We start from the raw sequence: 13991 nt of genomic DNA on the forward strand, positions 1-13991 counted from the left end.
ACAAGCTTCAAGAGAGGGTGAGTGGGCTGATGTAATCTCAACAAAATCCATACCTCCTCTCCATCCCCCCCCACCAAACCAATACATCTTCCTGCAGTCTATCCTGCCGATCCTCAGTTTCATTACACCAAACTCCACAGTTTCTTCTCTTCTGAATGCTTAAAAGACAGTCAATCTAGCTGTTATCAATCTTAGCTTCTTTACTATTTCTATTTCATAATACAAAGTTCCAAGGGGTGGTCAAAATCCCTCAAGGTTATTACTCTTCATCTTCTTTCAGGCAAAGTCCTTACTTATAAAAGAAATCTATCCCAAATTGGTATCTTTAAAGTCCACTCTTCCCGAAAACTTTACATTCCATTGCTTTAGGGAAGGGTAGATAACGCAGATCCCCCCCCCAAAAAACCCATGACTTAAAAGATTGCCTCCCCTCCCCTCCTTCCACCGCTCAACCATAGCAGAAATTAGCATCTTTCATTATTTCAAAACCTTTCCAAGCAGATTATTTTCTCCTGCAGCATAAATCAGGATCTTTTCAGGGGGGTGCCTCTTCGCTTGCCAATTATTTCTGAATTCAAAGGTATTCTGCAGCTCACCACAGTAGCTTGCTGGGGCTGTCCTTGGATGGAGCCGTTGAACCCAGTGCCTTTTCATCTGGGAGATGGGGATTTCCACCCCTGCTCACAGACAAAAAAAGGCATTAAGGATGACCGTGGGTCATGCCCCTTTCAATACCCTTGGAAAGTTAGGGGAGGCATGCCCCTTACCCCCCCTTTAATCTCCATCTGGGACCCCTCCTGGGCGCCAGAGCACCCAAGAGGGCAACTTGCAGGGTTCGCTGCAAAACAGGAAACCTCTCCAGGGGCTTTTGGGGAAGGAGAATGCTAGCTGCCACAGCCCCTCTCCCAGTGCTGGAGATGAGTTTTGTCTCAATTTCCAAAATTTGCCAGAGAATTCACCCCCCCCCCCCACCCGCATTTAATTTTGGTTCAGTACTAACGAAAACTACGGCTTGTCAATTCTGATAGCACATAAAACACTTCAAATCATGGCTTCTGATTCTGGTTTGCCAGCTGACTGTAAGCTATAGTTTGTCAATGTAGACCAGTGGTTCCCAAACTTTCTTTGGCCATGCCCCACCTAAGCATCTCTAAAATCCTGAACCCCTCCCCCCCGAAATATAATTCTTATTATATATTATATATTCTTCAAAAGGTGAACTCCTTTAGGAAGACTAAAAGACCATTCACTGTTAATAACTCATTCTCAAATTGCCACCCTTAAAAATAAAATTCCTCCCCTGTGGGAACCACAGATACAGACATAATGGCAAACTGCTACTAAACTTCCTGTTAAACTGTTGAAATCTGTTTGGTTAATGCAAATAAAGCAAACACTTAAATTAAAATCAGAGTCCATGTGATCAAAATAAGCTACCCATCAAGAAGGGGTCAGCTTTTTCATGTCATTCATCATTATGAATAATAATGTCAGTTTTGTGAGGCATAATGTCCTGGATAATGTTTCCTCTCTTGATAATAAATTTCAAAGGAGAAAAAATATTTTATTTATGGTTATGCCATGCCATGCATGCCCCTGTCAAGTATGCTTTCAAATCAGCATGTTTTTATATGGCATTTTATATTTGCTTTTACACGACACCAAGCTTAAAAAAATAAGAATTTTAAAAGAGGGTATATCATGAGCTTCTGCAAAGCGGATTAGTGAAGTACATATACAGAGTGATGTTATCCCTAACCAAAGGACGCTGCAGATAGCATATCCAAAAATGTTTTACAAACTCTGCCTAATAGCTTCATGCCATCAGTGACCTAGAATTCCTGAGGTCCCGAATACATGGACACTTCCGAAGTAAATATATTTGTGTTTCATTTTTAATGGTTGACTGGATAAACCACTGGAGCATCAAATTCCATGCATCCTTTACAAAGCTATCTCTGAACCCCAGCTTACTTAACTGTAAATTATGCATTGGTAGTATTTCAAAAACACCAGACACTGAATCTTGCCAACATTTAAAAAGTGGTCTATAGAGGAGGAAAGTGGTGAATCTGTAGCTATCCAGATATGGCTGGAATATAAGTCCCACTCATTCCCCTCCACCAGAGGCACCAGCTTCTCCAGAGGATTGAGGGGGCACAACATGATGTTGCGTGACATCCTGTCATCGCATGCGCGGCCCTCTGAACATCTGGACGTCGCTACAGGACTCCATACACAAAAATGGCTAGGCACAGGAACAGTTTTTTTCCTTGTGCCATCAAACTTTTAAAGTCGTAGTTGGGTAGTGGAAGGGGAGGCCAGTTTTGGGGTGGGGTTCCTTTGCTGTGCTATTGTATTGTGAGCGGAATAGTGTTTGTATGAGGTACATTTTTTACATTGCAATATAGTTGAAGCAAAATTCCAAGTATGTTTGGTACTTGGCCAATAAATTATCCCTATTCCTATTCCTATTAAGGGGGCCCAGCCCCTCAAAAAAACATTTTGGCAGGGGAAACTGCACAATCTGCATTTTATGCCTAACTTACTGACCAAAAAAGGTCAGTTGTAGCCTTACAATGCTAAAAAAATGTGTTCAAGACCCTCTCTCAGCAAAACATTGCCTTAGCGTTCCATATTAAATGACATGACATTCCTCACAAAGCAACAGTGTGTGGCATTTTTTACCATCTTGTCATCTAAACCTGCTTGGAGAACCTATCATAGATTGGGTCCAATATTATCACAGCTCCAGTGAAGCTGCCCCAACGGCAGCTGCAGGTTTTAGAGAAAAACGTCCCTGCAGAACAACCAGGAAAAGACTGTCATTCATTTCTACCTATATTTATTTTCATTCAGTATTATGCAGGTCATTAAGCATTGGAAGGAATTACTGTATGCCATACTAATTAGCTCTAAGTGATTGATGACTGCCTGAAAGAATTAACGAAGGCTCACGGGGGAAAGTTGGTGGGTGTATTCAGCACAGTTTATAGCACTGGTGCGTTGAAAGATAACCCACATATAACCAAAATGTATTGTAAATGAAAAACTAATTGATATTTCATTATGCCTGCAAAAGATAACATATCAAGACAAGATATGTATGAACCTTTCCCCCAATGTTCACAGCCTCTTCATTCCTCTCCTTGCTTGCGACATAATAAAATCAGAAATTCTCTCATTAACCATTCACTGAATGAGGAAACGACGATTAGGAGCTTTGGAACAAGCCAGGAAACTAAACCAACCTTATCCTTACCCCGCTCTGCTCCCCCCCCCCCAATACCACATATCATTAGTGGTGCTACTTTGAGTACATCTATTAATGAATTGATACTATCCTTTAAATTTAAGGCAAGATTGGAATCTGGAAGTTCTTGGCTCATATTCATTCATACATACTTCACAGCTCACTGTTCACCTGCTTCCAGGTGTATTATTCTGTTCTCTAAAAATTAAATAAAACGAATTAGTATGAATAACAATTCAAGTTCTTACTGGGATATTTTTCTTCTTCCTCTGTAGGTTCTCTCTTTTCTGTTTTGGGTGGTCCTTTTATTTTATACACCAATGAACGTAGCTTGCCAGTCCATGACAGATCTTCCTCTTCTTCCTCTTCTCCTTCTAATGGAATACCTAATGGGTAATAAACTCATTTTGAAATGAAGTGCAGTCTGTTTTTTGCCAGAATTCCCATGATGTCCAACTGATGTCCCAAGCTTAAATAATAATCAAAAACATATCTTAGAGGCCCACCCGTGCGCACAATTAGATGTGTACAGTCCATCTGTGACCGCAGCTTTCCACTCATGGTAGACCAGTGAGAAGGGAAGGAGTTGGTGCAGCTGGAATCCCTCATACGCAGAGCAACATGCACAGTAAGAAGTGGGGACAATATGGTGGATGACTGGATCGGCTCCTTGATAGACATATCACACCCTTCATGTAAGCTAAAAGTGCTTTTCAACTGCACACATCTGAAAGGTAAAGGTAAAGGGACCCCTGACCATTAGGTCCAGTCGTGACCGACTCTGGGGTTGCGGCGCTCATCTTGCGTTATTGGCCGAGGGAGCCGGTGTACAGCTTCCAGGTCATGTGGCCAGCATGACTAAGCCGCTTCTGGTGAACCAGAGCAGCACATGGAAACGCCGTTTACCTTCCCGCTGTAGCAGTACCTATTTATCTACTTGCACTTTGACATGCTTTTGAACTGCTAGGTTGGCAGGAGCAGGGACCGAGCAACGGGAGCTCACCCTGTCGCAGGGATTCGAACCACCGACCTTCTGATCAGCAAGCCCTAGGCTCTGTGGTTTAACCCACAGTGCCACCCGCGTCCCTTATCTGAAATGTAGGTAGGTACTATTGCCATTCTGGGGTGTGTGTGCTCAAGTTGTGAGTAAAAGAATGGTTGCTAGGTGAGAAATGAAGATGATGTGTTTGGAATAGACATCTTTTGAATATGCACTGCCTATATATTTCTAGGCACTACACTGAACAAATGGTTTCATACTATTGACCACCATCAATGCTTAACTTAAAAGAATTTCTGAAGGTTTCGTGTCTCTTGAAAATACGCGTTTTCTTAAATAATTTAAACAGACTTGCGTACTGGGTAATGCTATACAACTCTGAACCTTAACTTCCCATTCCATTCACAGAATGGGTTTTTCTGCCTTCCCTTCTTTCTGCCCTCGTGACCTCTGAAAATATGCTCCTGGGGGTTTAGGAGTAGAATGTAAAATGGGAGCTGGCATGCAGTATCTCTCTCCCCCCACCCCCATTCTTCTCTTGCTCCATTGCAAGATGAACCTGCTGCTTGCAGAAAAACAGACACACTTTTGTATCAGGAATATTACATTGGAGGACACATTTCATTTGATGGCCTAAAAAGCCGCTTTCCCCATTTCAGTTATTCGGCAATAATACACAAACTCACAGCTAACGTTATTTAAAATACACATAAAGAGCAGGTGAATGGGAAGAAGAGGACCTCTATATATTTTGTGAACTTCTTGCTTTGGGTACAATGTATGTCTGTGCATTTTGCATTAGATTATTTTCCCCATAGGAGTAAAGAGCTGACATTCGCTTAAAAGGAGAGAATGTTTTCAGGTACAAGTTCTTTGAGAACTACTGCTGCCCCAGTACATTTTTGAGTGTAAATATTTATGCTTTCCTGTTTTTCTAGAGAACATTTGGGAGGATAAGTCTAATTAGCTTTTATGGTGTCTTTTTTATCTTTGCAGTTTTCAGTTTTAATTAATCAATATCATGTTTGCCAGGAAAAGACAATGAACCAAAACAAAACTGCAGGAATTAATATTTCACAATAAGCGGAATCTCAGCAATAATATGCTCCACCCAAAACAGGCAATCACTTACCACAATGGATTAGGAGATCATCGTGAAACTCATATAACTCTTCCTGAATCTCCTCTGGGCAAGGACAATCCTCTCCCAGTTGGAAGTTTAGCAACATATTAATCTGAAATTATAAGAATAAACTGAAATATCTTTGAATACCAGTTATAACCATTACACTATGACCACAGTAAGGAAACTCATACAATGTCACAAAGAGCATACAAAAGAGGGGAAGTGGCACTGCCTATTGGCAAACATACATACTTTAATACATTTAACCATTGTATTGCTTTCTCCATTGTCTTTCTGTACCTCTTTTATTTCCCTTATGCTCCTGTTTATTTAGATTATGTCTGCAGCTTGGTTATACAGTGGTACCTCGGTTTATGAACACAATTGGTTCCGGAAGTCTGTTCATAAACTGAAGCGTTCGTAAACTGAAGCGAACTCTCCCATTGAAAGTAATGGAAAGTGGATTAATCTGTTCCAGACGGGTCCGCGGAGTACTCAACCTGAAGCATACTTAACCCGAAGCATGGGTGTAATTGGTTCCGGAAGTCTGTTCATAAACTGAAGTGTTCATAAACTGAAGCGAACTTTCCCATTGAAAGTAATGGAAAGTGAATTAATCCGTTCCAGATGGGTCTGCGGCGTTTGTAAACCGAAATTTCGTAAACCGAGGTGTTCGTAAACCGAGGTTCCACTGTATTCATTTTTTCTTGATTCTATACAGTACTTTTAATGTCTAGTATTTATTTAGACACATAATATATAATAAATGGCATTAATATTATTCCAATAACTCTGGAGGTAAGAAGTTCTAAGGGTCGACAAGAGTGCCTGAAAAATATAGTCCAATGACTTCCTGGATTTCTGACAGTCTCATCATATCCCTTCAAATTTCTTTGAAAGGCTCATCCTTGATCAAATGGTGGAGGAAGGGGGAATTATGGTACCCTCTTTTCAAAAGTGCTACAAGCCTGCAGTGACCAAGTACAAGCAACTAACTCAAATACTGAATACTTTAAAGATATGCAGGTATTGCTATTCTGCCGGGGGGGGGGGTGTTGTATGCAAATGGATATAGCAGAGCTCTTAGCAGTGTAACAGGACTTGATGATCTTTCGCAATTCCCCCTTCCACCCATCACTGTGCCATCCATGACTAATGCTGTTTTGAGGGGTCCTCTAACCCTATGAAGCAGTTTTGAAAGGGTCTGCACAGGGGAATAGGAAGGGGGTGGGGGTGGGGACCGCCCCAGATTCCATCATGGAGGGGGGTGACAAATTATCAAGGAACAATTACTGCCCTACTGGGGGGGTTCATTAAAAACTTTTATTTTTTGAAAATGCCTGCTCCAAAGGTCTTTTCTTACTACCCTACGGATTATATAGCTATATATGAAATTTCATGCATATCAGTTAATATATTGACCCTCCTCCATGTAAATAGCTGTTTACTTGGCCGTTTTCTCATGTCGTGAAGGCTGAAATTTCAATTCAGTGTAGCAGGTTCAAGCTATTAACTGATATGCATGAAATTTCAGATACAGTATAGCTATATAATCCCTAGTTTAGTAAGATAAGACCTTTGGAGCAGGCATTTTCAAAAACAAGTTTTTTATGAACTGCCCTACTGCCCTAACCTCCACTGGGCTTCCGTCCCCCACCTCCAGTCTCCACTGTTGTGTCTTTATCCGTTGTGTGTCCTGGCTGAGGGGGAAAACAGAAGACGGGTGGCCATCGGTCAGGGATGGTCTAGTTGGGATTCCTGCATTGCCCCAGGGGTCCCTTCCAACTCTACAATTCTCTAGTGCAGGCTTGTGCAGAGTTTTAGGTACAAGTTGGATGCAAGGGGTGCATAGGATTGCAGCCCATCTTATGCATTGTCGGCTCGGGAAAAAGTCCCACTGATCAGGATGAGACTAGATTGCTGCTGTGCAGTCCTGGTTTTTAAATAACGTTTTCCTTTTCAGATAATACGGAGCATGGTGAATTCACAATAAATAAAACCTCCCCTTCAGTAGTTTCAAACACTACTACAGGTTCCACATAATATCTGTACTGCATTGTTTACTGTGACAGCACCTGCACTTTGGAACTCCCCGCCTATTGCAACAAAGCATGTGCTTTTGCTAGACTCTTTTCAGGCACCTGCTAAAAGCATTCTTCTTTAGGCAAGCATACCTAGATGCTTAGGAAGTTGAAGAAATTTTAATTTTAATATTTTAGCTTTTGTATGTTCTAAGGTAGGATTGTTATTTTTTTCTTGATTTTATTGCTGTGTTGTTGTTTTTTTTGTTTTTTGTTTTGGTAAACCACTTTGCAGGTTTTTTAAAATAAATTTTATTAAATAAATAAACAAGAAGTATAAATAAAATAAGACAAGCCAAAACACAATCCATCCTGTAGATTTAAGTATCTTTCCATAGTCACCTACTTGTTATCAGAGGTCCAGAATCCACATTCCTTTGTAAGAAAATATGAAATAACATAAAACCATTTTTGCAGGCAAAAAAAATGAAAATAAAAATCAATGTGTGTTGGGGGGGGAGGTGACAAGAAATTTTCTGCACTGGGTACCACCTAACCTTCCTACACCTCTGGGTCTGCAGACAGAAGGGGAGATCCCTGTTCTGCAGCTTTTTACTGGACACTGTATTTTAAGGTTTCTGAAAGCTTTACTCCATTTCATCACCATACTGTACAAGAAAGAAAGAAAGATCTACCTGCTCTTGAGGAGGAGAGCGAAATTCTTTTGTCTTCTTAGCTGTTAAGGCAGCAGACATATTCAAGGCTTGCATGAGTTCATTATATCTATATTTCTGATTGTACTGCAACTTTGAGACGTAAGTATCTGCGAATGATACAATGGCTTCCACTCTGTGTTTCAGTTCACAGTCGCAGAAATAATTTAATAGCTCACACATCTAGCATAAAATAAGAGATGCATTATGTGGCCAAGTTATGGAACAGCACAAATAAATTCACATGAAAGAACAACAGTATAGTTTGCCAGATTAATTTCAGTGGATACTCAGTGGGTTGTTGGATCCAAAAAGGCCCCTTTATATGTGCAAGGAAGCCTTCTACTCTAAGAGTCTTTTCCCACACCTAATACTAGAGTGCAGTGTGAGAAAAGAGCAACCAAATCCACAATGTTTATGTGCTTTTACAAGAGCTCATGCAACCTTTTGTAGAAGCACAAGAACTTCCATAGAACTTAGCAGCTCTTATAACACCAGGAGATTAGATCAGAATACTCCTCCCATTGAATTTATGGTTTCATTTATGGTCTAGTAATTTTAATGAATTACATGGTTTATATTTGTACTGAGCTATATGTAAACTGCCCTAGGACCAGATGGTAAAAAGTGAGTGTAAGTCCATATAAACAAACAAAGCAACCAACTATTGTGCAAGCTCTTACACAAGCTTTTGCAGAACTGCACTAAAAGCTACTTTCCACCTGCTCATACTTCTTTTATCCAACCCAATGCCTATTATTTGCTTATTAACCTATGTGTGTTAATTAAAAGTGAGGGGACAAATTACTGCAGGCATGTAATATGATTAAACCAGTGTGTTCCTCAGTGCATCTTCAATGTACAAACGTACATAATTTATATCAAAAGTATGTGACAGGGTTGTATCCATTGTTGCACAAGCAGAATTTCACTCACACAGTGAGGCTACCCTGTCTCCTCATCCCTTGCACACTCCCCAAATCTCCTCCTGAGGGTCTTCCAACCCTCAGGAGAAGATTTTGAGAGTGTATATGGTGCTACAGGCAGAGAAAGAGGGGAAGTTCCATTGTGTGTGGAATTTTGTTGCTCAAAAATAACTGCAGCACTGAATATAACCCATAGTATCTTACCAGTTTTGGCTTTTGTGGAACAGTAGCATAGAAAGAAGAAAATTAGTTGTGTCTGGTCAAACTAAGACCAATAAAGAATTAGCAAAAAAATATGTCTCAAGAATACTGCTGTTCAGGCTCTTTGCTCAGGTTACTGGAAAACATTTTATAATTTATCTCAACAGTATTTCAACACTTCTGCATTTACTTTAAGGTTGTCACCTGGAGTTTAACAGATTCAGGCAATCTTGTTTGCAGCAAGCCTTTTATTGGAGTTTTAGGCTCCCTGATTGCCTTTTCTCCAGCCTCTATAGCTTTTTCTTCTATTTGTGCAACATCTTCTTTCTCTGCTTTTTCCATTACTTCTTCTTTGGTTTCACCAAACACACATGGATCAATGAGGAGCAAAATCTGTTTGACATCATGATCATCAAAAACTCCCATTACAAGCAATGTTCCTATAAGTTTCAGGACAGGAACAAACTGGAACTCAACTTTCCCCCCAACAGGGTCTCGTATGTGTGTTCCACTGCAGTAGACCGCTTCTGTTAGCATGCTTATAGCTCTTGACTTAAGCATCTCAACTGGTATCTCTGGACTAGGTTTTTGATGATCCTCATGAGACAAAACAAAACAAGGGGTAGAGAATTTGAAGCCTGGTTTCAAGCAGGTGCTAAGCCCAACTCCAGGCAAACCATGTCTCTTCGATTCATCTGGAAATAATTTTATTTTTCTGGTTTCATCTGTAATTGGAATTATAAATTCATTGTTCATCATGAGTTTAGCTTCCTTGGAGTATTCTAAATGAATGCTGATAAGTAAGTCATAGAATCCAGAACGCAAGAGACCAGGTAAATATTGATTATCTATTGTATAAAATAACTGAGAAACATCCACATGGCTGCAAAGTATATGAGCTACTCTGTTATTACCCAGTGCGCAAACAGAGCTATACAGTTTTAAAGTGTGGTAGTGGAACCTCATCAAGTCCTCTTGTTCACATAGCTCTAAAATATCAATACACCTGCAATGAAAACAAAAAACAAAACAGAAACGTGTTAAAATTAGCTTTCATTCATTAAGTACATTTTATTAGGTACTTCATAAGAACTGCAAAAAAAAAAGATAAATGTACTAGACTTGGGAGCATGACTCACTTCTGCTTCACACATGACATTGAAAATGTCAAATTTACAGACCATGATTTTATAAAATATGCAATATTTACCAACATTTTAAACAATATTAAAAGAACAAGCATACTGGAAGAGAACTGTGCTTTGCTTTCCAGCAGTGGGAGAGCTGAGAAGCAGAGCTCACTCTGTTGACTTTGCTTTGACAGACCAGCCCCTTCAGGCCTCCTCTCCCTCAACTGCCATTCCATCAGATTGCCTCAGTGGGAGAGAGAGGAAGCAGGGCTCATTTCACCAGTTTTGCTGGAGGCCTCTGAACTGTGCCAGTTAGCCAATATGGGAATGACTGCTTAGAAACTGATGCATTAATTTTAATTTTCCTCTTCTTGTCCCTTTTCCCGTCTGTGTGTGTGTGTGTGTGTGTTTCTTTTTGGATTGTAAGCCTGCAGGAACTGAGTGCCTTGCTTTGATTTTATGTAAGAGGTTCTGGGAGGCGTTTTGGCTAAAGAACAGGATACAAATGCTATAAAGGAAGTAAATCATAGAATCTTAGAGTAGGAAGGGATCCTGAGGGTCATCTAGTCAAACCCCCTGTAATGTAGGAATTTCAGCTAAAGCATCCATGGCAAATGGCCATCCAACCTCTGGTTAAAAACCTCCCAGGAAGGAGAGTCCACCACCTCTCGTGGGAGTCTGTTCCACTGCTGAACAGCTCTTACTAAAAGTTTTCCAAATATTTAGTTGGAATCTCCTTTCTAGATCCTTTTCACATGTACTGCTAGTAGGCCAGGTGTCCCCCATCCTATATTTTTGCATCTGGTTCTTCCTGCCTAAGTGCAGAACGTTACATTTGTCCCTTTGGAAATTAATTTTGTTAGCTTGCACCCAGTTCTCCAATCTGTTAGGGTGATTTTGAATTCTGATTCCGTCTTCTGTGGCTACCCCTCTCAGTTTGGTGTTACCTGCAAATTTAATGAGCATCCCCTCAAATCCTTCTACCAAGTCATTTATAAAGACATTAAACAACAATGGGCCCAGGACAGAACCCTGCGGCTCCCCATTTGTCACTTTTTTCCAGGATGTTGTGGAACCATTAATGAGTACTCTTTGAGTTCGGTCAGTCAACCAGCTATAAATCCACCTAACAGTTACCTCGTTCAACCCACATTTTGCCATCTTCCTTGTGAGAATATCATGGGGGAATTTTATCAAAACCCTTACTCAAATCAAAATACACTATGTCTACAGCATTTTCCTAGTTTGTAATTCCATCCGAAAATAAAAATCAGATTGGTTTGGCATGACTTATTTTTGAGAAATCCATGCTGGGTCTTAGTACAGTCCTACCTCGGGTTGCGTCCGCTGCGGGTTGCATTTTTCTGGGTTGCAAACGCGGCAGACACAGAAGTGTTTACTTCCAGGTTCCGCCGCCTGCGCATGCGCAGAAGCATTTTGTGCACTTCGCGCATGCGCAGAAGCGCTCTATCCCGCTTTCACACATGCGTGAAAGTGCCGGTCGGGTTGCAGACTTTTCGGGGTGTGAATGGCACCGCGGAACGGATCGGGTCTGCAACCCGAGGTACCACTGTAACCACAGCATCCTTTTCTAGATGCTCACAGACCGACTGTTGAATTATCTGTTTCAGTAGTGCCTACCAGGTCATATTTGCCACCCTGTATTAAAAGCTCCAGTTCATCTTGTTTGTTTCCCATACACTGCATTTGTGTAAAGACAACTGAATTAGGGAGCAGAACCCAAATAATGGGTTGGATCTAGAATTAGGAAGCAATTCTATTGCAAGATCCACAATGGATGAGTGGGTGGATCTCTGGCTACGCTGGGATGTTCCTAGAGAAGCCAGGCTATTCCACCTTCAATCTCTCATCCATGGATCAGACAGAGATACACCAGGGTGTCTCTGGCATCCTGTCTCAGCCAGGCTCCAACTAACTGAGCCGAGCATGAAGGATCTTAAGGTGGTGTAAGCCCTGAGAAAGTGATGCTCCAGGGGCATGGGGGGGGGCAGTGGGACTAAAGAGAGAGAACGGTTCATCTTGATCACGTGACTATGTGACCTGGCAGCCCAGAGTAAGTTAAGCAGGCAAAAAGGATGGTGCAACTGAAACACTATTTTAAATGCTTGTTTTTCCTGGACCAGGTTTAGGCTCGCTTCGCTAGCAGTAGTCCAATTGCTGAATAGAGTTCGGACCTAGAGTTAATTTACAGTGGCTTTACTTTTATACTTGCTTTACATCAGCTGCTTGTGTATAGGATTGAACCCTTGGTCATGCTTAGATTATCAGGGTCATCACCATCATGTCCAGTATTTTTATAGCTTCACTGGAAAATACCAAAGCAATGTGTTTTAATAAAAGACTTTCTACATCTTTCCTTCCAGGTTTATTAGAATTGGCCCATGTCCATGGGAAAAGATCAATTTCTTGGGTTATATCTTGCTATAAATCTGTATTTTCCAGAGGGTACATTTTCAGATTTATGATTTAATATTTTTTTGTAATCTAATACAGAAGATCAGTACCGAGCTCTGGATATGTTGCAAGAATTATGACTGAAATAACCTTTTATAAAGCTATATAACTTGTACTATAACCTAAAAGAATAAGTAATCCTTACAAATATTAAAGTAATATGTGAAGAATCTATGTTGTGCATGCCTCAGGGGCTGCATTAGGCTCTACATTAAAGGATGAAAAATTAAATCCAGAATTATTATTATTTTACATTTATGCAGTAGAAGCAAATATTTCCTTTTATATGTAGTGATATTTCCAAGTAGCTGAGAAAAGAAGGACCCTACCACAAGCAGAAACCCCCATGGAAGGGGTGTTTCCCCAAATCCAGATAATTTGTTCTTGTTGCACAGGGTGGATTTAAGCTTCTGACTTGTTCCCATTTGGAGAACCATTTACCAGAAACTAGTAGTGTGAATCCACATGAATTTCCAAACACATTCTGGCACAACCAGTCCAACTTTATAAGTGAATGAGAGATTTAATGATAGGAATAAAAACGAACATAAATCAAATATAACCTACTTGCTCTTAAGGAAGCAAAGTATCTTTTAAATGTACCTGCTTTCTTCGGGAATATGAAGAGCCATCATCTGCAAAGGTTCCAGGCACTGGACCACCCACCCATGGCGGTCACTGACTTTCTCAACTTCTACTTTCAGGAAACTGTTTGGCATTCTGCTCCACACAACAGGTGTGATAGTTTGAACATCCAGCCGAGGAGGGCACTGGGGAATAGGGTTTCTCTCTTCACTTTTAAAGATTGCTGCTGATAAAGGCATAGTGTTCTAAAAAAAACCACACACAAAAAACCCCCATAAATGGATAATTTTTTAAAAAACAGAACCTTGAGTTAATTTAACAATACCTCACGGTATACATATTGAAAGATTGGTAAGTTTACCTAGGAGTCTTTGGTGAAAAAGCTTGTTGAAAGTCCAAGTCAACTGCTTGTTGACACTTTCAAAGAATTTTAATAGAATTATGAGACAGGACTTTGCCTTGCTGAAGCCATGCTGGCTCTGCTTCAGCAAGACTTGTTCTTCTATATGCTTGGTTAGTTTATAATAATTTCCAAGAGTTTTCTGGGAACAGATGTTAAGC

The 13991-nt window shown here is 40.5% G+C and overlaps 1 protein-coding gene across 3 annotated transcripts in view; it reads right to left on the reverse strand.

Annotated features, from left to right (window-relative positions):
* Positions 1 to 13991, reverse strand: part of RYR3 (ryanodine receptor 3) — a 265417-nt gene that overhangs the window by 115761 nt on the left and 135665 nt on the right. For all 3 annotated transcript variants that reach the window (XM_088671165.1, XM_060273292.2, XM_088671174.1), the window contains exons 34-38: positions 13449 to 13675; positions 9445 to 10246; positions 8096 to 8296; positions 5386 to 5488; positions 3502 to 3639 (exon numbers count right to left, since the gene is read on the reverse strand). In XM_088671165.1, coding sequence (XP_088527291.1) covers positions 3502 to 3639; positions 5386 to 5488; positions 8096 to 8296; positions 9445 to 10246; positions 13449 to 13675 — 1471 coding nt within the window. The remainder of the gene's footprint in view (positions 1 to 3501; positions 3640 to 5385; positions 5489 to 8095; positions 8297 to 9444; positions 10247 to 13448; positions 13676 to 13991) is intronic.

The sequence above is a fragment of the Zootoca vivipara genome, chromosome 1 (assembly GCF_965207765.1).
Source record: "Zootoca vivipara chromosome 1, rZooViv2.hap1.1, whole genome shotgun sequence".
NCBI classification, from domain to species: domain Eukaryota; kingdom Metazoa; phylum Chordata; class Lepidosauria; order Squamata; family Lacertidae; genus Zootoca; species Zootoca vivipara.